The 26,366-nt window shown below is 38.1% G+C and overlaps 1 protein-coding gene across 4 annotated transcripts in view; it reads left to right on the top strand.

Annotated features, from left to right (window-relative positions):
* dacha (dachshund a) overlaps positions 1-26,366 on the top strand; it is a 171,886-nt gene that overhangs the window by 103,744 nt on the left and 41,776 nt on the right. For all 4 annotated transcript variants that reach the window (XM_042340623.1, XM_042340622.1, XM_042340621.1 and 1 more), the window contains exons 3-5: positions 2,191-2,322; positions 19,886-20,041; positions 22,619-22,791. In XM_042340623.1, coding sequence (XP_042196557.1) covers positions 2,191-2,322; positions 19,886-20,041; positions 22,619-22,791 — 461 coding nt within the window. The remainder of the gene's footprint in view (positions 1-2,190; positions 2,323-19,885; positions 20,042-22,618; positions 22,792-26,366) is intronic.

The following is a 26,366-nucleotide window of genomic DNA, read 5'->3' as shown; positions in this document are numbered from 1 at the left end:
TTTAGTGCACCATGCACTATAGTACACTTTAATACATCATCCTCAATGTGACTGAAATGGATTGCCTCCCATTTTACTTACCTTGTACCGCCACATTCACTGCCCATTTGCAAACGCATTAGAAGAACACACTGGTTCTGTTCCATGTACTTATGCTTTGCTTTGATCATACTGCCACCACTGAGCATGTTATATCGCCATGACAATTGTAAACAGAATAGTGATACAGATAAGTGCATCCAGAATGAGACAAAAGTTAATCGGTTTTGTGGGAGTTGGGGAATGTTGTTATATTGCTTCTCTCACTTTACTGTCAGATGTAACAGAATCATACTCGCACTATCATGAGGAAGGCATTTTAGAGACAATGGTTGCAAACTCTCTCCGTTACAGAAAATGCATTTGAGAAATCTAATCACTTTTTTGTAAAGTATAAATTTATACCAAATGTCTTCTGGTTTTGATTGAATCAATGATTAAAACAGACTGAGGTGATGAAAGAGTTAAAATATTCTTTTCAGCATCAGTCTGTAGAAATCCAAGTCCAAGAAAATACTTCTTGGCAAAGAGCTACACATCTGTCAGGACTTAGATGTGTAAAACATTTAGGCAGAAGTGTCAGCTCCTCTGATGGCTTAGCATGGTGTGGCAATTCTGCCCGTTTAATACAGCGTTTTTCACAGAGATGCGAGTCAAATTAAGAGGGAGGTTGTATATACAGCTATAAAAAAACATTGATCAATCCCAATGCATTTATAGTTGAAGCATTTATGGTTATCCAACACATTTTGAGAGACTGAAGAATCATTCAGGTAAACCCAATTTGAAAGTAATAAATTAAAGTTGAGGACTATATTTCACAAGATTAGTTGGGATGAAGAAAGCCTTTCAGCATATCTGACCTCATTCTCCCAGAATACCCATCCTAGCTTCTTCCCATCACAACATCAAGCAGCTTTATAAACTGAGTCCAATTGCCTGGTTTCAACCACCCTTCCAGGGGACCTGTTTACAATGATTAATTACCTTAAATATTAGCTGTACAAATGTACATTTCATTACACACTGGACATACTAACAATAAATATTCATTTTCAGAAAACTACCAAGATATTAAAGAATAGAAACAAGCTTGCTACAGGTGTTGATTTCTCATTTTCCAAGTGGATAGACCGCAAATTTGACCACTTTGAACAGAACTATTGGCTGACTTTTTTTTGCTAACCTTTGAATGAGAAATATTTGCCATAGACAGCTTGGGGATTGTGCTAGTCATTTGAGAGCTATTTTATTATTTTTCAAATGAGAAAAATACCATTAAGTTTTTTTTTGAGGGGCAATTTAAAAATCTGTAATTGGAAGAGCGTTTTCAATTCTTTATTTATTTTGTCATCCAGAAACATTGAGAAATAATATGTGATATCATTCTTCTTCATAGTCATCTGATAGAATTTGAGTGTTGTGAATTGGGTTCTTGTTCACATGTCCCATCAAATAATCATCTGTCAGTCACATTGCAGATTGTCATTGCTTTCCCTTACATTATATTGTATGATCATCAATATCACAGTGATATCTAATGATCTCCACTGCAAGCAAGCATGTCCTCTCAAATGAAAAGAATCGTTTCATAGTTTTATGCTTTTTTTTGTCTAAGGATATACTGTCAGGACCATCTAAAGTATAGTGGTGTTCCCATTGGTCAATTGAAGTAGAAAGTGTTCAACATGCATTATAATAGATGAACATCTTACTCCACATATGAAATTGTTTTTGCCAGTTTATGTCCTCTCTCAACTCAGTTGTGGTGGTGGGAAGGTCCACCACCTAATGGTCAAACAACTTCAAGGTCACCATCAAGATTATTTCTCCATCAATTTACTATTGTAGAAACCCTCATCCAGAATATTTTTTATTCAACTGCTCTGGATAATCTAACAAAACCCATGAAACTTGCCCTTTATAAGAAACCTGAATACAAATATTAATCAAGAATGGTGTTTGAACTTGGGTCTTCAACTTGGCAGTCCAGGTTGAAGCAAACATCCTAAGTATTAAGTCTTAAATTGGACATTCCTGACACAGTGGTTTGCAAATTATTTAATAATTTTTCACCTTAGATAAAGACAATTCTAATAACTGAACCATCATCTTTTACAAGTGACCTTGTTTTCATCACTTGTTTGCCAGGTTTAACTGCAGCAGCCATGGCTGAAGCGATGAAGTTGCAAAAGCTGAGACTTGCAGCAATGAATAATCTTCATGGTAATGGTACTCAAAATGGCACAGAGTCTGAGAATGAAGAACTGAATTCCAGTGCGGGTGAGTTTCTATAGTCTCTACCATTAAGCTACTCAAGATTCACTCGTTTTGGAGTTAGTTTGCCAATACCGATTATTGCCAGACATTTTGCACTGCTCTATGAATACTTTCAAAATTGCTTTTAGCAAGACAATGAGATTATGGCAGAAACCCTGAAAAAAGGTAGTTTACCATCTTGAACTACACATTATGGGATTGCAAAAGTCACACTAAAAGTCAATGTTTCTTCATTTTCATGCATTTTAATGGATCTAAATGAAAAATGATATTTTGGCAGGCTACAGATTATTGATTAGATCTCAGTATTGTATAAATCATATTACAGAAGTGTTTTCCCACACAGTATGAGAGAAATCCAATATATGAACTCAACCTTTTTGCAATTCTGCACTTTGCAAGTGTAGAAATCATTTCCTCCCAATTTCTACACATTTATAATGAAGATATTTAACAAGCAGGCTGGGAAACAAAAAAAATAGAAATTTACCATACAGTATTTAGATTGAAGAATAAGAAGGTTAAGTGAGACATCTTACCGACAGTGCTTTGATGTTTCTGCTGGCTGTACTCAGCAGTTAAAGAATGTGTTCAATTCGCCTTCATCAGTAGAACGGTTAGTTGTCCGACATCTGGAAAATTGACAAGGTCGGCCATTAATCTACTGTTTAAATTTGCATTGTTTGTAGATTCCAGAGTAACAAATTTCAATAATAAAAAGATTTAAGTTGCATGCAGAGTATGGGGCCTGCAAAGTTTGGAAACAAGACGTAACATTAATTACAACTTCTCGTTTGCAATTATCAATAACAACAACAAATTACATTTGTATAGCGCCTTTCATGTCAGGAAGACGTCCCAAGGCGCTGGACCATCAGGGATCCACACTTGAGCTGGTGGTTGGGATCAGGAGGGGTGGAGGACAGGATGGTGGCCGAAGGCATGGTCAAAGATGAGGGTCTTGAGGTGGGTCTTGAAGGAGGCAAGGGAGGGAGCGAAATAGTTAATAATAATAATAATAATCCTTGCATTTGATATAGCGCTTTTCACGTCGGGAGGACGTCCCAAAGCGCTTCACAGAAGACACTGTAAAGTGAATTGACTGCATATTTGTGGGTGAACGCGGCAGCCAATTGCGCACAACAATGTCCCACAAACAGTCGTAGATTGAAAATGACCAATTTATTATTGTTTTTGGTTTTGGAGGGATTATTATTAGGCGTGTGGAGTAAGGAAACTTGCCCAAGGTTTCGCCCTGTGCCTGGAATTGAACTCAGGTCTCTCGCTTGCAAAGCGAGTGCTCTAACCACTGAGCTACAGGACTCCACGACTCCAGTTAAGTCAAAGAAAGGCATATCTCAATAGCATTTCACAATGGCTCAGGCTCCCACAACAGAGCACCAAACCCTAGGAATATATGCAACATTTCAGTGGTCTGAACAGATTAAGGATTCAACAACAACAAACTTACATGGACTCCTGTAGCTCAGTGGTTAGTGCACTCGCTTTGCAAGTGAGAGACCTGAGTTCAATTCCAGGCAGGGCGAAACCTCAAGCAAGTTTCCTTACTCCACACAGAGCCTAATAATAATCCCTCCAAAACCAAAAACAATAATAAATTGGTCATTTTCAATCTACGACTGTTTGTGGGATATTGCTGTACGCAATTAGCTGCTGTGTTCGCCCACAAATATACAGTCAATTCACTTATCAGTGTGTTCTGTGAAGCGGTTTGGGATGTCCTCCCGACGTGAAAAGCGCTATATCAAATGCAAGGATTATTATTATTATTATTTATAGAGCGCCTTTCACATCGAGAGGACGTCCAAGGCGCTCAACAACACAGTGTTAATTTGTCAGCCTGAACAACATACAAGTTATCTTATGAGCTGGTTTATTTATTTTGGTTACAATATCGAGTGTTACAAATTAAGAGTAAATTCTATCTAATATCAAATATACTGTAAAGTTCAGGATTTTTAAGTAATACTTCAACACCCAGTAAATGATGGTCAAAAGAATACTCATCAATGCTTATTAACAATTTTGGATTCAATACTGCACAAAAAAGGCATGATTTCCAGGTCCTTATTTACATATTGAGTCGAAGGAGACAAAACTTCTTGGCTTCAGTTTACTATTTCAGGGAACATTAAAGCTAGTGAAAATGCTGTGTCAGGAAAATCATCAATAATTTACACAAACATGCATATTCATAGCACTATGTGAATTATTCCTGGCTTGTTGCACTTATCAAGCCTAATATTTTTACAACTTGTGTCATCAGTTACAGATCATACCCCTTTGTGATATACAGTGCAGCTCACCGAAGAGTATCTAATTGAATATTCACTGAATTGGGCGTGAAACTGAGCTATAGCCTTGAGCAGGTTTTACTTCAACTGGTAGTGTTTTCAGTCTTTATTTAATGGTTTCTACATGCCTTTGCATCTTGATTCCCTGATGGCTTACAGCCTGTTACAATTCTGCTGTGCTCCAAATAAGAAATACCATGCTTTATTGTTTTAGTAAATTGCTTTGCAATTTATTGCTGCCTGTGCTCTGTAATCCATAAAAGATTAAGACGCGTGTGCAAGTTCACACAAAACAGTTGGCCGATTGATTTTGGTACTTGTCACATCAGCAGAGTTAGACGTTTTTGTAATTTTCCATGTCTTTGAGCATCGCTCTTTACAGGAGATGGCTTCCCAACAAATTACATAAAACAGAACAATACAAAATAATTTTCAGGGGCAATTGCTGGTGAATAATCTCAAATTGCTGCTTGCTGAGATAGGGGGTGGGGGTTTAACGTACTCTCTCCTTATGCTAGCATCATCTCATTAGTGCTTGTTTGCTTATATTGCAGTAAAATTTCAACAACCAGTCTATAATAGCTAAAGTAAGAGCTTCCAGTGGTTATTAGTTAATTATTTTCCAATTGATAACTATTTGACATAAAAATTAAAATCACGTAACACACAGACAAGTGATGAGAACAATTCCATAGACCGCTCCCATTTTAATAACCTCCAACAAGTTCTTTTGGCAGTGAATCTGAAGATTTGGGTTGGGTTGGAGTTTTGGCTTTAATGTTCTGTTATCTGGCTGGTATTAGCACTGTGTGTTAATGATGTCAGATCAATTTAAATCTACCAGTGGGGGAAGAGAGGAGAAACGTCTCTCAGCTAGAAAGGCAGCAACATGCCAGTCAGTTGGTACATTTGGCTCCTGGTTATCTGTTAGTGTTATAGTTACAAAGAAGGAAAGTGTGTTTCAACATAATACATCAGTGACATTCGCATATAAAAGTACATTAGGATCCTATTGAGATTGCGACCATTAATACCAATGTATAATCAGGTAAGGAGCCATGCTCCTGATGATTCGTTTTCTTCCAGCTTCTTAGATGTCCATGCATACCACATACCATTTCTAATCATGTTAACCCTTAACTTGCAACTCCAGGGAATGGATCAGACTAGTGTGAATAGTGTACATTGGTGAACAAGCGTATCACCACTAATTCTAACTACTTCACGTCGTGCAGCTTGTAACTTTTCCAAGCTCATTCAAGTATCAACAGCTTGCATTAATATTGCGCTCTTCACGTGGGTAGTGTGCATATCTGCAGCAGAAAGTGAGGAAAATCAAAACAGCGTTAGTGATAATCACGTTTGGCTCTCATCCTGCCAGAGATAGGAGCCAATATATACGTCAGCGAAATAACATTTGTTTTGTGTGAGGAAGGCCCATTTCCTGAGCTGCAAAGGCTCATTTCCTTTTCTCCCACCAGCGTGAAACAACAAAACGGGTGTGTAAAAAAAATCGTCAGTTATTTTTCATCTGATATGAAATAACATTTGAAAATGACTGTAAGTGTTGGTGGGGTGAAACTTGGACACGAGTAGAAAACATTTATTTGCATTCACACTGTGGACAGTTTAAACTTTAGTTGCTTTGCACGCAGAGGATCTCACGACAAAGATGACTGCAGACAAAAAGCTACAGCAATTGTGCTGATGTTAATGCAGCCTGTTATGTACCGTTAGAATATGAAAATACGGTGCACGGGCTGATTGCACAGAAGGGAGTTCAGATAAAGTTTGAAATTAGGGAGTTGCTAAGCAGTAGACCCATGAAATGTGTAGCGATAAGCTTCTGTTTTTAAAAATTTCAGGCTGGGTTTAGGAAGTATTTGGCTTCCACCTTAAATAATTACCATGAGCTCTTTGACAGTTTTAACCTTTAGCACTGTGCAATCTGCTCCGAGTCACAAATTCCCATATTATAGGCAATAATCCAGTCACATTTATATTCCTTTATCAAAGCACAAATAAACTCTAACTGCAGTTCGGTAGCATGCTCAAATTTTTCTCCACAATGTAACCTTAGCCTTCAAGAAATTAGAACACAGCCTCAAAAACAGAAAAGAAAGTAATTGAAGGTGAAAAGCTTACGAGCTACAGGTTTACTTGCTAGGCAGTCAATTGTAATGGAATCTTGTCAGAGAAAATCAACATCACAAAGGACACTGCAGCAGGGTTGGGACTAAAGGTTGACATTTTAAAAGAAAATCGCATGTATTATTTAACAAGCCAGGAACATCTCGGATGCATGATTGCAGAGCCAGCAAAGAAAGGTGGATGCAGATTAGACCAGTGATAATGCATGGGTTGCAATTCTTAGCAGAACCTTTTAAGGCTTTTACCTGCAATGAATCACGCATTACTGACAGACAAAGCCACATGTTCTTAGTTTAATTGCACAATAACTGAGCTTTTATAAGCTCTGTGTGTGTTTTTACAAACCTAACTTAGTATATTCATTATCCTGACACACTTTGTGGGGCTTCCTTTTGAAATTCTACACTTATTTTGAAGTCTATCGTAATTATGTTCCAAATAATTTAGGAGCCCTCGTGTACGGATTTTGCCGATATGAATTGTGAACGAAATACAATTAGGCTGTATAAAAAGATACTGTATCTTCAAACTGTATTCCACCAATTGCTTCATTGCAAGATTCATTTTGTACCACTTGTATCATAGTTTGTGTTTCTGATGTACAATGGTACATTTCATATATTGGAGGAACAACTCATATCCCTAATTAAAAATTGGTTGAGTAGTACTCTATTTAATCAGCATCACATTCCACAGCCTGAAAATACTCTTCATCTTTCAGGCACAAATTACTCACAGTCTGACCTCTGCTTGCAATGGAAAGAAAATTAAAATAATAAACTCCTTTCAAAGGAGCTCTCTTTTGGTCACAGCATCCTCCTCACGCCAAAAAACAGCTAAATTGATAGACTGAGCAAGCAAAATTGGTATCTGTAAATTTCAGACATTCGGTAAAAGTCCTGAAAAAAGTAAGGGCAAAGTAACTTTTCAAATCAAACTTCACCCCGAAATTTACTGTGTGCATTTATTAGGCAAAGATTCTAATTGCACTTGGTTCAATAGGGTTGTAAAATGCAAAGCCATATTTTGATATGTTTTGTGTTCAATTAAATTCTTGCAACATTCAGTTTCCTGCCATTAGAGAGGTTCAGCTCAAAGAGTTAAGGAAGCAATAGACAAGAAAAGGTCAAGAAGGAAGTGTTGCGATAGAAAGGAAAGAAAGCTGTAGCAGGTTCGGTGACTCAAGTTCTGTGATTTTAGTCTCAATTTCCAGTCTTGCTGATGCAAATGTATTTTGTTTAATGACCCAGAAATCCTGGTTGTAATTAGATGTGGGAATTGTTTGTAACTTACAACAGATGATGCTCTTCTAATAAAATGAGTGCTGTTAAAGCAGGCCTGCAAACAGGAATCAGATTTTATATAAAAAAAACTAATTTGGCTGCCATGGCAACAATGTTAGGAATTGTCACAGAAGTATACAAAATTTCTGTGCCAAAACTTAGAGGTAAATTAATTTAGAAAGATTTGATTTTCTGTCAACTGATGTGGTGGTGTAAATGTTGGCCTTTTATATCTAGTCAACTCATTAATTCATTTCAATGTATTTATATTTAAAATGCCCAATAGGATTTTGGATTCCTTCAAAATATGTCACTTTCAAATTTCATAAGACACAACGTCGCTTTCCTTCTCTTAACTTTTCAGATATGAAACCTGTAATAACAAAAAGTAGGCGCAGCCATTGATAAAATAAGACAAAGTATAGGATGGTGCTCACAACTATATATTATTGTTCGGACATTTATCCTCTAGATTTCCACTGGAATAAAATAAATAAATCATATAGGGTTCCCTAGGAATACGGCAAATCTATAAAATTCTTATACAATAGATTTTATAAAAATATATACACACACACAATAGGGTATTTTTAAAACTTTATTGGTTTGATAAGTGATGATGGGTTAGGTATTAGTTTAAGGCATTGGGTGATAACAGTGGGGAATTAGGTACCACCAATCAGACATAGACTATCTCAAAGTACACCACAAGTCTTGGACTAGAAATGTACAAAAAGGATGCCTTTCACCATACACTAAACCCAGAACATTTAGACATATCATAGCATCCAGATCCAGTACTGTTCCTGGCAGGGTGAAATATTGGGCAAGTTTCCTTACTCCACATACCTGTGTTTATCTCGCAGTAAGTAGGAACCCAGTTGTTAGTCGATTGGCGGATCGCTTTTCCGGGGATAATAATCCTTTTAAAAAAAGAAAAATTTGGTCACTCAATAATTTGGGGACAGCAATGTTTGTGGGACATTGCTGTGCGCAATTGGCTGCTGCATTTTGCCCACAAACATACAGTCAATTCACTTTACAGTATATCCTGTGAAGTGCCTTGAGACGTCTAGAAGATGTGAAAAGCGCTATATCAAATGCAAGGATTATTACTATTATATTATTATAATCCTCTAGCAGGTCTCAAGGTTGATTCTCCCCACCTTCCCCAAAACATCTGTCCCTGCGCTATCTATTAATGGGACTTGAACCATTCATGTGCTGATAGGATCCATCTGTGCGTAAACAGAGTGCAGAATTGTTTGGCGATGTAAAAGGTGCTATATCTGCCCCCAATGGACTGACATTTTATTTACACCTGGGAAATAATCTCATGCTGCATTTATACTCCCCAGCGTGAAGAAGCTTTGGTCCTGACCAGTAGAGTGAAATGGAGCAGGAAGCTGATTTAAACTTCCCACAATTTGCATTACTTTGGATTCAGGAAAAAATGAACTGGTTTCGCCTTTCATCAACAACGTGCATTTATATCGCGCCATTGACACGGGATAGTGTCCCGAAGCACTTTCCATGCTATATACAGGGAACAACAAAAATGGGTGTGGGCTAATATACTTTCATAACCTTAAAATACAATGTTCATTCAGAGTTCCAAAGAGGGTGTACAGGACACAGGGAAGAAAGAAAGCCAGGGTGATTTGAACCTACTGAATTTGCACTGCGAGACTGGGAACGGCATCCTTGAGAAACCACTTCCTTCTCCTCACACATGTGTAAAGTAGGGGTTTCAATTTCTGGGGGAACTTCTGTTGAATTTAACTTGGAGGAAAACTTTCAAGAAATGTATCAACAAACAGGAGGAGAATGGTGTGGAGGACAAATACCAAGTTACAGCCCCTCTGTGTAGATTGAGAACTGACCTTAATTTTTCCTGTACTGCTTGTACCTCGCACAGAAAAGAAAAAAGGCTAATATGGGTTAGAAAAGTGAAGTGTTTTTTTGATTGGCGTATAGTCCTGGTAACGCAGTGATTTCTGATCCTTGCCTTTCATGCTGATCCGATCAGCGATGGCAGCTCAGAAGCTTCCCGTTCCATAAAGTGCTTCCCCTAGTGATCCGAGTCAAGCTACTCACTGGGAGCATTCTCCTTGAGGGACACAAGATGGGTCTAAAGTACTGCTGAAAGGAGACATGAATATTCTCCTTCAAAGGCACTACTGTACAGTAGTTCATCATATGAAAAAGGGAGTGCAGGCGCTAAGCTTCAAACAGTTTCAAACAGTCGAAGCCTTTAGTCAAACCAAAGAAGCTGAAGGACATGTGTCCAACACTTTCATAATTCAGAGATGTTTAAAGAACTTGAAATTGCAACCTTCATGTAAACATTTTCATTGAAACACTGTGCCATTCAACATGTCAAAAATCAACTGTTGCAACAACCGAGCATTTATGGCAGGGAGTTTCATTTGTGTTACAAATTCATTACCACAGACTGTCCCCTCAGTTTGCAAACTTTGGCTTGCTATCCAGAAATTCCCAACACCAAATGGTCTGTTAAATGAAAGCATCAGAACAGTACTGGCACTGCTGTCCAATTTGTACAGTTATTTTGTTTTTCCATTGTTCTGCATTAGCCAGAGGGTAGAACAAGATGTGTTAACAGTATTTCTGTAGTTCACTGCGCTGTTGCTTTTCCATATAATCCTTCCATTTAACGGAAAAATCGCAGCATAACCGTTAACACAATAGATCTCTTCATTTGATCAAGAAACTGTACATCGGACTATAATTGCTTATGTATGTCACACATATTTCAGCCGCTCATAAATTTCAGATTGATTAAGAACACAAGGAAACATAGTTCAATCTGGCTCTTTGATCAGACATGCAGAAAATATCCATAAACATTCTATATCAAAGGGGAAATGAGCATTTTCAAGCCTGGTTTTGTGTTATGTATGATCAAAGTGACTTGGGCAATTATTACAGGCTATTTTACTGCAGGATTTGCAAGAATTTAATTTTCACTAGGTACTTGGAATTCAAGAGTTTCTTTCTGTACCCTGATAGATTGATGTGATCGATTGTTTTGCAGTATACTCTTTCAAATATGGGTCATTTTAAATCAGAATACACTCTCACTGTGCCAAGCCCCTGAAGTGACAGGGTTTGGCTCCAGTGGTGATGTAGTTGTCCTCGGAAAAAATATTCTAAGAATTGTTTTGTGAGAAATTCAGTGTTATTTCAGTTAAGGACATTTTTTGTTTGCTGTCTATATAGTGAGGATTCTGCACCAAGTATCCAAATCGGGTTCAATAATTTCTAAAATCTCAAAACGCCTTCAATTGGACTCCACTCCAATACATCTGTATCTTGTACGAATGAAGTGTCTGTCTTTGGAATTGACTAATGTAGCATCAATACAACATCACACCTCAGAGCTAGGTTTGACCATGATTAAACAAAACAAGTATTTACAGAATCATTTGGAGATAACGTTAATAATAGAACTTTATTTTCATTTCCAATCTCCTCTTCTTAAGTTTTGAGCCTCCCTTGAGGTACCTTGCCAAAGTGGCCACTCCTCACGTGTGAGTGCTGACAAAGTATTCAACTGGGGAAGGCATCACAGCTGAGTCCAGGAATGTTCTCACCCAATACTTTCCTGCAGAGGTGACTGGACAGCAACCAGCGAGAAACCAACAACAAGATTACATTTGTATAGCGCCTTTCACGTCGGGAGGACGTTCCAAGGTGCTGGACAGTGTACAGCATTGCAGACCTGAGCTGGGGTCAGGGAGGTAGGAGGGGAATGGAAGGGGAAAACGCTGTGTTTTTCCCGCCCCTCACCACCACCACCCATCTCACTTACACGGGAGATCAGTTGGAGCGTCCCTGTGCTTCCCCTTCTGAGATCGACCAACTCCATTCCACACTGGGCTAAGAGCCATTTCTAAAACTTTAATTAGTAAATTACAAAAATAATAAAACAGCAGCCACCCTGGGGTGCTGTGACTGACTGACTGTCATGCTATCTGTGTTTGTGGCATTGTCTTTTCTGACAGCAAATCCCACTGCAATCAAAATCCTAAATAAGGCCACTTGGCACCTCCTAGGACACTCTAGATTTAATGCCTGAAGAATATGCCTTAACTTCATCTCACAGCCTCCACGTCTGTCTGTGCCTAAAAGCAATGGAAAACATCAACAGCTTCATGTCAGCTCCACAGAAATGATGCTGTCCATTTCTAAGAGGGCCATTAGCAGATTAGAATGTATTTTGATGGAGAAGAGAGATTACTGCAAAGCAAATAGAAACTAGTTTACTGTTCACTACCTATTAGTAAATCAAAAATGAAAATTTTAAAATAATTTTCCCTATACCATTTAACAGCATTTACATTTGAAAATTAAAGTCAGTGAAGGTTTTAGCAGTCATGGAATAAAAGGTACCAGATACTTTGTTGAATAGTTATTGTCACCGCAGCATAAACCCCGCGAAGATATTAAGAGTCCACACAGACTATATGATGTCCAACAAGTTACAAGGGTGCAGTATTTTTCAATCCACGATTATTCGTGGGACACTGCTGTGCGCAATTGGCTCCTGGGTTTTGTCCACAAAATATACAGTCAATTCACTTTGCAGTATATTCTGTTGACACACACGCTTGTACACAAATTTCCCAGATATAATTGAATAGCAATCCACAGTGAATTTGTTCCCTCCTTAGACGAGTGGTGTGGAAGCTAATTTCCTGTCATATATGATTTCAAAAAAAACTATTCTCATAGCCGTCTCCTGCACAACTTTCAGGTCCATTCTTTTTGTGAATAAAATAATAGATGTAGTATTTGTGGTCTTTTAGCAAAATTTGGACCAATATTCACTAATATTATATATAAATATATATATATATTTGGATTATATTCACCCAATGGTGATATAGGCCTGGAAGTAAATGGTCATTCAGAGAAAATATCATTTGACGCACAGAACAAGCAAGTGCAAATATCCTATGCTCCAGCCTCTCAAAACAACTATGTGTTCAGAATTTAAAAAATCACCTGCTTTGACATCTTCTCAAAGACGCAAGAACCACTGGTGTAGTAAAGTTTCAGAACGCCATGTGCAGTTCATTAGTGCCATTTCTTCATAATGAATCATTTATCACACTTACAAAAATGCTTCTTTTTCCTCAGCAAATGTATCTTTGAGAACATGTCCACAAATAGCAGAAACACGGTAATTGGCTGATTTAGAAGAGTGTGATTTTGCAAATTTGAGGATACCATTTTACATTCATTGTGAAACAGTGCTTTACAAGCATGTTGTCATTGGAGATAGTGGTCATGGGAAGGGGAGGGGAGAGAGAATGAAAACAGTTAAAAGGGTTGTATGTTTTTTCCATCGCAGTGATGTCAGGTTCAAGTGACATAATGATCCATTTCACCATGAGTAACCTCAGGTTTGTGTTTGCCAAACACTTTTTCAAGTCGACGACTCCCCTTAACTGACAGGAAACGGTTTCACTGCAGATCTGAGGACTCTGCTACTAAAATATTCTTTTCATTTGAAAGTCGAGGGAAGCCCTTTAATTCCACCACAAAGCAGACATTAAGCATTCCCTCACTTCGTTTCTGGAAAGAAAGGTCAGTACAGTAATGGATGGAGGCTTCTAAGTAAATTCTGAATCTTTTGATTTCACAAACAAATATCAGCCACGCTCTTTAGATTGTTAGACTTTGAGGAGTTATTCCCATCATATGATATATTGAAGAAACATCAGAGAGAAACACAAACTCCCAGATCTCTGTAGGGCAGGGTGGATAAAATGTTTGCACAATACACTCTCTAATACTTGTATATGAGCTGGGCAGAAAAGGAATGTTCTTTAGTCTTACACAATGCCCATTAACACACCCCGAAGGAGATGCCGTTTTAGTTTTGTCAAATTCAAAATACTTCACTGGCATTGGAAGAACAGGCCCAACGCTGATTGAGTTTCAGCTGCTCGTCTAAGCCAACCGTACCAGAAGGTTCTGAAAATGTTGAGGTTTGTTCTTGTACTGATACACATCTATCACATAATAATAATCTGAGTAAAAGGTGGGTTGGAAAGTAAGCATTAGACTGTTTTTATATAGCCCTTTATCACAATAAAACAAAGCTCTTCCCAGTTAGCTACTGTTGTGGGTAGTGACAATACTGACTGGTTAACATTCAAGCAGGAATTTCGCTTTCTTTCCTACTCTCTCCTCCTGAACGAACTCTCTTCCATTGGGATATGGTATCACGGGCACTGATGACCCTCAGCATACCTCACCATCAGATCAGTGAGCCTTAACAGATTATCAGATAGTAAGAACCCATCTTCATCTGATGTCAGTCTATACATGTAGAGTTAGGGAGGGGAGGGAGGCACCTGATAGCAAACGGGACCAGGAACTCTGGTAGAGATTCTTCTCTCTCTCCCGCGAATCTGGAGTTTTTTTTTTAAAAAAAGGCTGTTGGGAAAGCAGGGTGAGCACTGTTGTAAGTTGACCTTAAATATTGAAAATCACAATAAAGGGATGAAGTAAGAATATTTTCTTTTTATTCAAGCTGCCTTAAACATGGGAGGATGGGGAGTGCGGGGGCATGGGAGCTTAAATTGGATGCCATCTACAAATAGATCAATGTCAAGTGAAAGGAAAATGACTTTTCACAGTACAATATCAACTTATGCGTTTCTATGGATTTGGAAAGTACTGAATGTGACCATTTTGAAAGCAATGCATTATATTATTTAATGTTGCATGTACAGTACTGTATGTTGGCTGGAAAAGGCCAGGGGAGCCAATCCGGGAGCACAGCTGTAAAGCCTGCTGAACTAATTGCTTTTGCTTCCTTTACCTCATTCATCTTCATTCTTCACCAGTTACAGAAAATTATCAATATTCTCTGTTGTATTTCATCCTTAATCCCTTTTTTGTGCAGCATTAGGCACTGCCAGATGATTCCTTGGCAGGAGTCAGGGTGAAGAGCCATGAAAACGCCACTTCTGGCAGATGGCATTGCTTAGAAGAAGTATGACAAACACATGCAATTTGTTAACGGGCCTTGGTACTTGCTAGGAATATGAGCTGTATTAATCACCCAAGTGGCATCATGGTATGGTAATGTGGCAGGTTGGGCTTCTGGAGAAGACAGAATTGTCACTGAAATACTGTCTGAAATAGTCCCATCTACCAGTGTTCCAGTTGGCAATCACAATAACGATGACAATAATAAAGACTTAACACTGCCCTATTCTCTTCCCTCCTCCCCTCATTCCCCATTCTCTATAGAACAACATTCGTTTTATTACGGCTTCACCAATTTTCTTTTGTCCAACAATAGAGCCAAAAAAACACACATTACCGTAAAGAACCAAAAGAATGCAGCACAGCATAACATCTAAACTGTTATCAAAGTATGGGTTGAGTGGGTGAGTGCCAGCCAGTGCCTAATTGCAAAAAAAATACATTCGATCAATGTTTCGGAAGCAGCCTCTTTAAAAACATCATTGCAGTTTTTATATTTTCAAAAGCATATCTGCTGGGCAAATGGGTATCGTGCTTACATAGCAATAGTGAAACATGAAAGAGGAGACTTACCACATTATAATTATAATAGAGAAATCATTTCCTTTTCTTAAAAAAAACACAATGGGCACGAGGTCTACAAATATCAGCACCCGGCCCTTGAACTGAATGAGTCTCTTTATCCATGAGAGGAAGTTGTGCGTTATCAGACTTAAAGATGTACGTCAGTTAATATTGGACAATTTCTTAGCACACTGCACATCGCTGCATAAACTAATTCCACTGGTTCCATACAATTTCCTCTGAGGACATAACATTTCATTTGATAAACTGCACTCAATGCAGATCTCATCTTAAGCAACAGCATTTTACCACGTTATCACACAACTGTTGAAAGAGATGGGCACAGTCACAAATTCAACTGTACCTCAAACTAAACTGAAAAGAAAATGTATAAAACTACTGGATTATTAGTTGCAAATAATAAATTGATCTTCCAATAAAACTGAATATTGAATTTCAAGGATTTAATCGTTTAAACTTGTGCATAATTTAGTTTCGATCATTATTTAGATATTCACCATTTAGGAACACATGAAGGAATGTTGCGAGTAGAAATGCGGCCTTTCATAACAGATCTGATGTGATAATTATCACATTTCATTTGGAATATTGCATTTTGCACCCCAGTTGTGCTGTTGGTTCAGTTTAATGTAAAATACTTCAATTAGAAATGGACTGGAGCCTATCTCAGAAATGAAGGGTAACAATTACACCGGAAGCCTTCCAGGCAAGAAGATGTTTGTTGAAATTTCTGCAGAAACACAAAAACAAAGTGGGATCAACATGATTTTGCCTGAGGGGCTTTGTTTCCAAGCTACAATCCATTTTCATTTTTTTTATATGTCCCAGGAAAACTAACATTTATGGCTTAAATCCATAAAACTTTAGATTTGTATTGCCATGGTCTATGTAACAGACAAAACACAATCTAAACATTAAAATGCCATTCCATACCCATAAAAATGTTATTAAAAGTAATAAAGAAGCATACATCTACTTTCTGTATTTCAGAAATGAAGAAAGTCCATTATGTTTCTGTATTTCATTTCACAGAGGCAACATGATAGAATTATAGTGTTGTGATTCATCTGACTTTTAACTGTCATTTTTGGGTGTAATGAAATTCAATGAAATGTGTTTTTGAATGCTATAATTTCTAGACATTGCTTGGCAAAGTGCTTTGCTGTTGAGTGAAAGCATTAGTATATACAAGCAATCCTTCACCTAATAGATCCTGAGCTTGGAAGAAACACAGTCCAGTCCCTGCAATGTTAGACCATCTTTGTACCACTGAGGCCAAGCCTCACTATGCACTGTGCATTCCTAGTGACACCTTAAATAAGACATTAACAGATCCAGGAATACAAGAGTCTTATCTTAGCATGAAGAATACACATTTCTGCTGGTTTCTAAAGTGCTTACAATGGGATTTTCCTGACCAGCATAATCTTACCACCTAGGACCACAAAGTTAATAATCTGGATTTATAGTTCCAAGTTGCCTTGTAACTGGAAACAGTGAGATTCATCCTTGAGGACTGATCCTTCAAACCAACTGTATATCCATTATCTGTATGTGTGTGGAGGGGTGGGGGGCAGGGGGCACCCAATTGTGCACAGCAACATCCTGCAAAGAACCATGAAGTGAATGACTGATATCAGCTACTTGTACAAATTGTCCTTTTTTCCTGTTCTTTTACTAAATCATTTACAAATTAGGAAATGCATGTGGCTGAGTTTCTTTGTGTTTCAGTAATCTTGAAAAATGATCAGTGCTTTTGAAAGTTTTTTTTAAGAAGTGTTTTTGTTGTGACGCAAGTCAGATTTCCAGCGTGTACGAGGCCAGCATCAGCTAGATATTTTGTTCCGTTGCCGGCCACAGGATTAGCAAAGACTTTGGTGTGTTTGAGGGAGAGGATCGGTGTGTTCAGAGCAATATTGGGCTCAGTTGTTATGCGCAAGACTTTTTGCAAAGTTACTCTGGTGTTTGCCAATGAAAGGAGTAAGAATTCAGCAGGATAAAATGTTAAAAATCCATTTTCGGGAGAAAACTCTCATTTTGCACATCAGTTCCTATGGCCAGTCCTTCCCTGGAAACACAAAATAGAGTAGTAGCTTTGCTGACTCAAAGCAGTACATATTTCGTTAACATCCAACTCGCTATACTTTGATAGGACAGTGGAAATACTGATAAAATACTAAGTGAACACAATTATTACGTCTGCCACAAAGTCTGACTTTTTTCTTTGAGACATGGTTTGAGGAGACCCCCCACCCACCTTCCATCCCAAAAGGAAAAAGAACTTATTGTCTTTAAGGTCAAAAGGTTATAATTAATATACCACCACAAGTATCTCTCTGCAAGCATCCAGTGAATTATAGATGTCAAGGTGACAGCACATTTGCCTCAGGTATTTACCAAAGCCATTAGTGTTGCTGCAGACATTCTCTGTCTATTAGGAATGTTCCCCTATGTAATAGTCAGAACTCTACAGAGAAGAAATTTAATTCATATTATCATCAAAAATAATCAGTCTTCAAATCTGTAATGAAAAACACCACCTGCTTGTTTACCCATAGATCTCTCTCTGCATAATGAGCAATCTCATGCACATTGATTTTAAGATTTCTCTATTACCAATTTAATGTGTTCCCATTTTAAATACGATGCACTGGTATGCAATAAAAATATTAATTTCCAACATGACTACTCCACTGAGCATCAAGAGGACATTGTGTTCAAATACCTGAATGGGTAGATTGCTCTAACAACACTTTAAATAATTGGAAGCAGAAGATTGCAAATATCAAAATTTCTGAGTCAAAGCATTTTAAACAAATTGTTTCACTTTGTGGTACACGTTCCTTTTAATCCTGTTTATGTATGAATCTGGGATATACATAAAAAGGTGAATCATGGATAACCTTATGAATATTAAAACTGGATGTTGTTACTGATTACATATAGATATAATGGATATAGTAATGTCATTCAACTGGGTTTTCAAAACTTTCCTTTGGATATTTTTCCTTATTTACCAACTGCCTGTATTCATTACTATAAATATCTTCATACTGTGCATAGTATATCTAAATAAGAAGTTAAAAAAGTGAAATATTTTTGTTTCCGCCACATTCTAGAAAGGGCAAACACTGGATACGATCAGAAATAAAATCCATAAATATCAGTTTGTATCCTAATTCTTTAATCTTGCTTTATTTTTCACACGCCTAATATAAACCATTTGCCAACAAATAGTTTATACGGAGGATGAGTTTTGTGATCAGAATACTGAGCACCTTGTCAATCCTTGACTGCGTTAGTCCAATTCATTGGCCCTAAGAAAGCAGTGGGCATCTGCACCCAAGGCCTCAGCTTGTGAGAATGATTTGCTATTAATTCTGAAATACTTGTTTTCCCAGTCCATTAAATAACCTTCCCCCACCCCCATAAATTGAAAACTATATAACGGGGAATAGAGTGAAACAAAGTCACAATTTAGTTCTGGATTGCCGTTTTAAATGTCAATGAAAAAATAGTAAAGTAGCCCTTTCAAAGTATTAAATACTGTTTGGGTGTTGGGTGTTTCTGTGTCCATAATTGCTACTTGGCTACACCACCTTTTCCTCAAATATTATTTTAAAAGTTGATTTTAGATTTTATGTAAAATGCACATGGGCATTAACACACTTTCCATGCAAGTATGTTTTTTTTTAATTCTGACAATTTCGAAAATTGCAGATAACCCCAAAAAATGGGTTATTTTAGATTCACGCAGCTTCAATAGAATTGACTACAGATCTTTGCCTTAAATACATAAAGAGAAGAAAACTCCCCTTCAGCAGATAATAACCACTATACACCTGAAATCTCAGAAACTGTACAAAATTGAATGAAAGCTCACTGCAATTTCAAACACCAGACTGTGTCTTGGTTTATGATATGCCTTTTCTCGGCTCCCACGCTGTGATTTATAACACCAAATACAGAAAATCATCAGAAGTAGTTGGAGTCACTGCTGCTAAAATCCAGAGAATATAATGACTAATGTCCTAAAAAAAAGTTCTGTATTGAATATTAACTTGTGTTCTCTGTGCCTCGAATGAAGGTTTTTTTTCAGCTGTGCTCACAAACTCAATTGCTTAGTCTACTGAGACGAGGAGTAAATGTTCTCTCGTTGTTTCTGATTACCTAATTTATGATCCGTTTGTTCATGCACTTCAGGTGGAAGTGAATCTTCGTGGGACAAGGAGAAACTCCAGTCACCCACTACCACAGGGTCACAGCATGTAGTCAGCCACGCCACAGTGTCTGGTCAGCACAGTCTCGCAGCCACACACCCGCTTAGTCCACTCCAGCAGAACCACCTGTTAGCCAACAGTAAGCATGGTCCGCATGTACCTTTTTCTTAGGCCGGCAGAACAGGCCTGTGAGGACTTGCTAAGCAATTACTATATATGACTGTGTATCAGAGATAGAGAGAGAGAGAGAGAAGTGTGTTTATATGCATTTGTGTTGGGTTTTTTTTTAGTAACTGAATAACAAATCATATACTTGGATTAAAAAAAGTCATGGTATCAAACAAAATAATTGCAGAATAATTATCCACTGCAAATGGTTGGTGTTTTTAAATTGCATTTTACAATTGTAATTCGTATCTACCATCTTGTCCATGGAGTGCAGCCAGCGCAGCCACACGTATAAAATAAGAGTGTTCTGCTTATGGCACACGTTTCTTCGTTGATTCCGTGGAAATGCCTTCAAGGCCCCGGTGCTGGAGTAACACTAACCACCTCAATTCTTGATATCTTGATTATTGTGAATGCCATTCAATCAAAGATATTGCATGGTCACACTCATAAGGCAGTTAGAAACTGCTTTGATAACTTTTAAGGGAAATGCTGCTTAGCTGAGGGGTGGGAGTGAGCGAGAGATGCTTTAAATGCAAGGCATATAAGAGACAGGGCTCTTCATTCATAGGCAATTAGTATAACATCTGTGGGGCTCAGTCTATTCAATAGAATAAAGAAAGACTAGCTTTTGCTTAATTTATCTTTTAACCATGCCCCTTCATCTTGCTTACTAAATGGAAAGCCTCTTATTCATCAGCATGATGAATACAACTCTGGATTTCTTTTGAAGGGTTGTTGAGCATGGTCTGATATCAAAATAAATCTACTTTTTTGGAAGTATGGAAAAGGAGTCAAGAGATTCTGCTCACAAAGCCCAATAAAAAGATGATTAACAGATCGCCAAAACATTACTCAGAGTGGGGTTAAAAAGAATGAAGACTTTTTAAATGTCTTTTGACCCCAAAAATAGCCATTATTCTGGCCATCATAACTAATTGCATGACTGACTTGCACACTTATCAGATCTGAAGAAGAATATATTCTGGGTAATTATTTTGTTTGAGCATTAGATTTAGGACAAGAAAGTTCTGAATTCAATTGCTCTTGTATCCTTCAGAGATCAATAAAAAGTACCAATGCTAAAACATTCTCCTAGGAGGCAGTAATCCAAGTCATTATTGATAGTTGAATGGTCTCATCAATACGATTTGGAAATGTAAGCATGTCTACAACCCTGTAAGTGAAAGGCCCATTGGGTTGTTGGTTAAGTGTCATGGTTACCATTACTTAGCAAAAGTAAAGAAATTAAAAATGTTAATATTGTGCAGATAACTGAATTTAACTGTTAGCTTTCTCTCCACGCACGTAGTTTTCAGTGAACTCTTACTTAATATATATTGTGCAAAATGTATCAACAGCCCAAGTATTATACTCGTAAAATATAGAAAATTTAATTTTCAGTGGCACGTGCAGCTCATGTGGAAGCCTATATCAAAACCTCTTGCATTTTATACATTTAGCACCTCGTTTTAATATTACATAAACCATTTGTCCCCAGCACAGGTTTGGTGAATGTTTGATGGTAGAAGTCCTTTATTGCAAATGCCTATCAAAATTGCAGTACATCGGTTTTCATTATTTGTTCAGAATTATGCTGGGTTTAAAGTGAGTCATTCTGAGGTTGGTTAGAATAATCGCTGGTTTGCTCAGAACACTTAAACGCATTGAATAAAGCAAGTAAGGGCATAAACAGATTAAAAGAGAAAGTAACTTTTTCCAAATGCCTTAAGACCAGAGGTGTTCTACGTGATTTCTTCTGCCAATGTCCATCATAAGAATGAATTTCAAAATGCTTCTTTGGATAATAGCAAGAGCCAACAGATTATCTCCATGAAGAGGTCCTGAAAGTAGGCACCAATAATGCCAAAAAATCCAAATAGGACAAGGTTGTACTGAATCAGAGTTATGGGTAGGTAGGGGTAGTGTTTTGCGATCATTTGTACTGGATGTTCCTCATTGGCAGCATTTCTATTCTGCTGTGAGCTTGCCACCAGTTTGGGTATCAGGTTTACATGTTTCTCTGGAAAAAAACATCTGTGTATAGGGAATAGTGTTTATGTATTAGTCATGTCCCATGTATGTATTATATCCCAGGTGGAGGTGGGTGGGTAGTTGTCGGAGGAATGAGTATCTGAGAATGAAGTGAGTGTTTCTTGGATGTTAAGGGATCTATGGTGGGACTGTTGCACAAACTTATCTTCCTTCCTATCAGAACACAGCATTTTCTGCAGGAGCAAATGAATCAATAACTATATCTAACAACTGGCCAGAAATATTACAAAATGCCCTACAAGTGTAATCCAATACTTATTAAAGGACTGTTATAGACATATCCATATTTCTATTCTTTTTTTAAAAAAAATTCCTATCGGGCTGTCAGATTTAAAAATTTTGTTTGTTTCTTTAGAACAACCACAATCTCAAATCTGAGAATCAATTATGTTAAAACAAGAGTAAAGTCATTTTTAACAAAGCAATGTTCAGGCCTAATGGTTCGGTCGTATGCAAACTTGTTTTTGTGTGCTTTTTCCCCTCCCTCCAAAAGGACTAGAGTTGCCATTCATGATGATGCCCCACCCCCTCATCCCAGTCAGTCTACCTCCTGCTTCAGTTACCATGGCAATGAGCCAGATGAGTCACCTCAGCACCATAGCTAACATGGCTGTGGCAGCCCAAATGCACAGTCCCCTTTCTCGAGCAGGATCTTCAGTGATTAAGGTAAGACAAATGCCACTGCAATCCACACACTGCACAACGGTTGATTGGTCAGTATTTGGTTTTCCTTTGTAAAGTAAGAGCATACTGTTTAGGCTGGCGATTGTTCTGTGCGGAGGTGTGGAGTATTATTTGGTGTGCAGTTAACCTTAAAAATAGGACTACAGATGGACAGCAGTGTGATATGGCGATTTCAGATTTGCAGATCATTTTTAGATCCAGCAATAGAATGCAGAATCACATTCGGCTCTACAGATACTGTAGATTGCTGTATCTCTGCTTAAAAGAGCAGCAGTCGTGTTTTTAATTCTCTCAGCTGCAGTTCTGGTGCAGAATTTGGCCTCTGAAATGCAAGCTTCCTGTTCAATGTTTGCTGATGATTACCGTGTGTATTGGGGGAGAGAAATAAGATGAGAGCTTCTCTTCGAATGAGTCTTAGCAACACAACATAGACATGTTAGTGTTTTAATTCTCTTAATTTTAGTTGATTTCCTTCTCACTAAACAATCCTTTTCCTCATTTAAATTTGGATTCTCAATAGGAAGTGGGCGACAACAAATTACAGTTGCATAGCGTCTTTCACATCAGGAGGACGTTCTGGCTTACCACGTTCCTATCTCAGTGTCTAAAGGCATCATCATAAGATTTCTGACTTTGCATTCCCCCTCTCCTCAGCCATTGGTGACACATGGACCACCAAGCTGCTGAAAGTACAGTAGAGTTGCAAAGCACTGGACAAACCCTTTGGCTCATATTCAAAAGCCAAGAAAAGGCCATGGGAATACTGGCAACAAGTCCAAATTATTGACCTATACGTTTTTTTTGAATGGATAACACATTTACCACCTGGTAGGAAGCATCTATATTCAGTGACTAGTTTTGTTCCCATCGAGTCAAACCAATCCAAATCTCTTCTCGCATTTCGTACCACTCAAACTTATGCTGATTAGATCTCAGAGCAACTTCGTCTCAGAAGCTTAACATGAAAGTTTGCACTGTGCACTAGTCCAGCGGTGAAACCTGAGACTCTTGTACTACAGCACCAGTATAGCGTCCTTCACGTGAAGTGGAGTCTCAGAGTGCCTGACAGTAGTGGGGCTCAACGTTGAGCCAGGGAGAGAGGGGAGGTGACCGTAGGCATGGTCCTCAGGTGTGATCAGAACCATGCGAAGTTAACCTTATCAAAGTGGAGGACAGTATTTATCCTTTACTAGCTTAGGCACAATGTAGGAAATGTCCTTTAAAACAGTCTCTAAGGCAGCCTGAAGCTTCAGCTGTCATGTAAAAAACAAAGAAGCAAGAGGGTTTCCCTGCAACTCTTACATTAGACCTGTGTAAGAAGGCCCCAAAATGATGGGGAAAGGATCAAATGTTTAGGTACCAAAAGTCTTCCTCTAGCCTTTACTTGAACATTAATACGGTTGCTATGTATAAAATATAAAAAAGGTGAATTTTAGATATAAGTTTAAATCACAAATTCGCAGGGTTTGAAATATTAATGCTTAGACAGAACACAATTAAAAACTCAAAAGTGCAGTAATGATGCATTAAGGACAAGGTTAGTTAAAAATTAATTCAATTCTGATTATAGGATCGCAGAATCTTAAAGGTCACTCACTGCTGCAGTCCATGTAGATCGTGTCCAGCTGGGCAGAGCTAGAGGTGTCAAAGAGAGTTGGTACAGCTCACATCTCCCAGACATTTAGGACCAATGTTACCCTTTCAGCTCTTCACATTGAATCCTGACTAAACTATACTAAATTCTTGTTACTTCCTATTTTGAGCTAAAGTAGAAAGTCTCATATTCTGAACTGTCTGTAACCATTTGTCTTTCAGTATTCTTCCCAATGCTGATCATTTTAACACTCAAACAGTGGAAGTAGTTACGGTAACATGAACACAACTTGTATCAGTACAGAAAGCCCTTTGCTGCAGCATCTTTGCTGGAGAGACACACAACTAATGTCAGCATCTTTAGTCTTTACAACTCTTGTTATTCCTGAAACAAACCCTTGGCCAGCCGATGAGAAATTAACTATAGCATCTGCAATGTTAGGTGACTTTTTAAATCTAGGTTCATAACTAGCAGTACATTTATTGTATAAAACCAAGATAACGGCTGGAATTAAAACCCTGAACATTGCAGGTAATTCCACTGAGAGGAATGAATCTCATTTTCTTGTTCGAAAGATAATCCGCTTGAACCACCACTCCCCTATCCAAACCTTACGCATCATTGTGGAGCCATTGGAGGTTGTCTGTATCAAAAATGGTCTTGGAAAACACGTTTTAGTATGTCTATGCACTTTCACTGTGCTTATACCTATGATTGCTTTCATCATTAAGCCTTTACTGCTTGGCTTAATGTCATGTCATTAGTCATTTGATTTATTTAGCAAATGATATAGTTACTTAGCAGATTTAAAACCAGCTTCCACAGAATAGTAGCTGCCTAATGAGGCACTGCTTGTGGAGCTACAGTAACAGAATGCATGTCCACTCATTAGTACACTGACTGATAATAGGTTTGTTTAGTTACACACTTAAGCATAATTCCTAAACTAGTCATGCCTTAAAATAAACAACAATACATTAAGACGGAGGCCCAGATTCATGTTTAAATTCTCCTGAGGTCTGATCATTTATTCCATGATGCCCTTCCATATTAGGGGTAAATTTATGCACTAGTTATACTTCACAATTAGGGTCAAGTTAATGCATTCCCTGCATCGAATCAGAATTTAGAAGTGCAGGATAACTCTCGTTTAAGTGACTTAGATTCTGTGACTCCATTCTTATAAAATCAATGGCATTTGCTGCTGTATGGTTCCGGGTTTCACAGCGGCTAATGCAAAGGGAGCTTTTGAACTTAAAAAATATTTATTTTAAAAGTTCCCGCATGGTTCATTATGCTTTTTGCTATTACAGAAAGCATGCGGCACACTTGGGGTGTGAATAATTAAAAAAAATTAACAGTTATTCAACACCATTGCACAACCAAACACACACACACACATAGTTCTGCTGTCCTAGAACTCGGTCCCAGAAGCAAGAATGATTCGGAGCGAAAAGTCCAACTGCATTTTCCTGCTCTACCAGACAAAGTAATGTTAAAACAACTGGAGCACGAAAATCCCATGTACCTGGAGTGAAAATTGCTACAATCTCTTCTAAGTAGTGAAGCACAAGTCAGTTGTGGTTGACCCCATTATACCAGTCCTGTTACTTTTATACCAGCGTCAGCCGAGTGGCTTCACTGGCTAATGGCATCACATGCGTGTAGAGCCTCAGCACTGATCCACAGATGTGACCATCAGTGAACAGCTGATGCTACACTGCTTAGCCACTGTGCTGCCAAGCAAGCCGACTGCCCTACACAGCAGCAATTGAACCAGGGGTAGGGTACAAAGCTCCACACACACACAGACCAGAAGTCTCCAATTACAAATTCTGGGTTTGCTCACGATTTCACAATGGAAACACAGTCCCGAGTGCTCATAGCGGCAGCTTTTTAGGACTCGATTTGCAATCTTTGGAAAGATGAATACCTCACACAAATATAAACATTTGATACTAGT

The sequence above is a fragment of the Callorhinchus milii genome, unplaced genomic scaffold, assembly GCF_018977255.1.
Source record: "Callorhinchus milii isolate IMCB2004 unplaced genomic scaffold, IMCB_Cmil_1.0 Scaffold15, whole genome shotgun sequence".
NCBI lineage: Eukaryota > Metazoa > Chordata > Chondrichthyes > Chimaeriformes > Callorhinchidae > Callorhinchus > Callorhinchus milii.
This window is presented reverse-complemented; position numbering and strand designations above follow the sequence as displayed.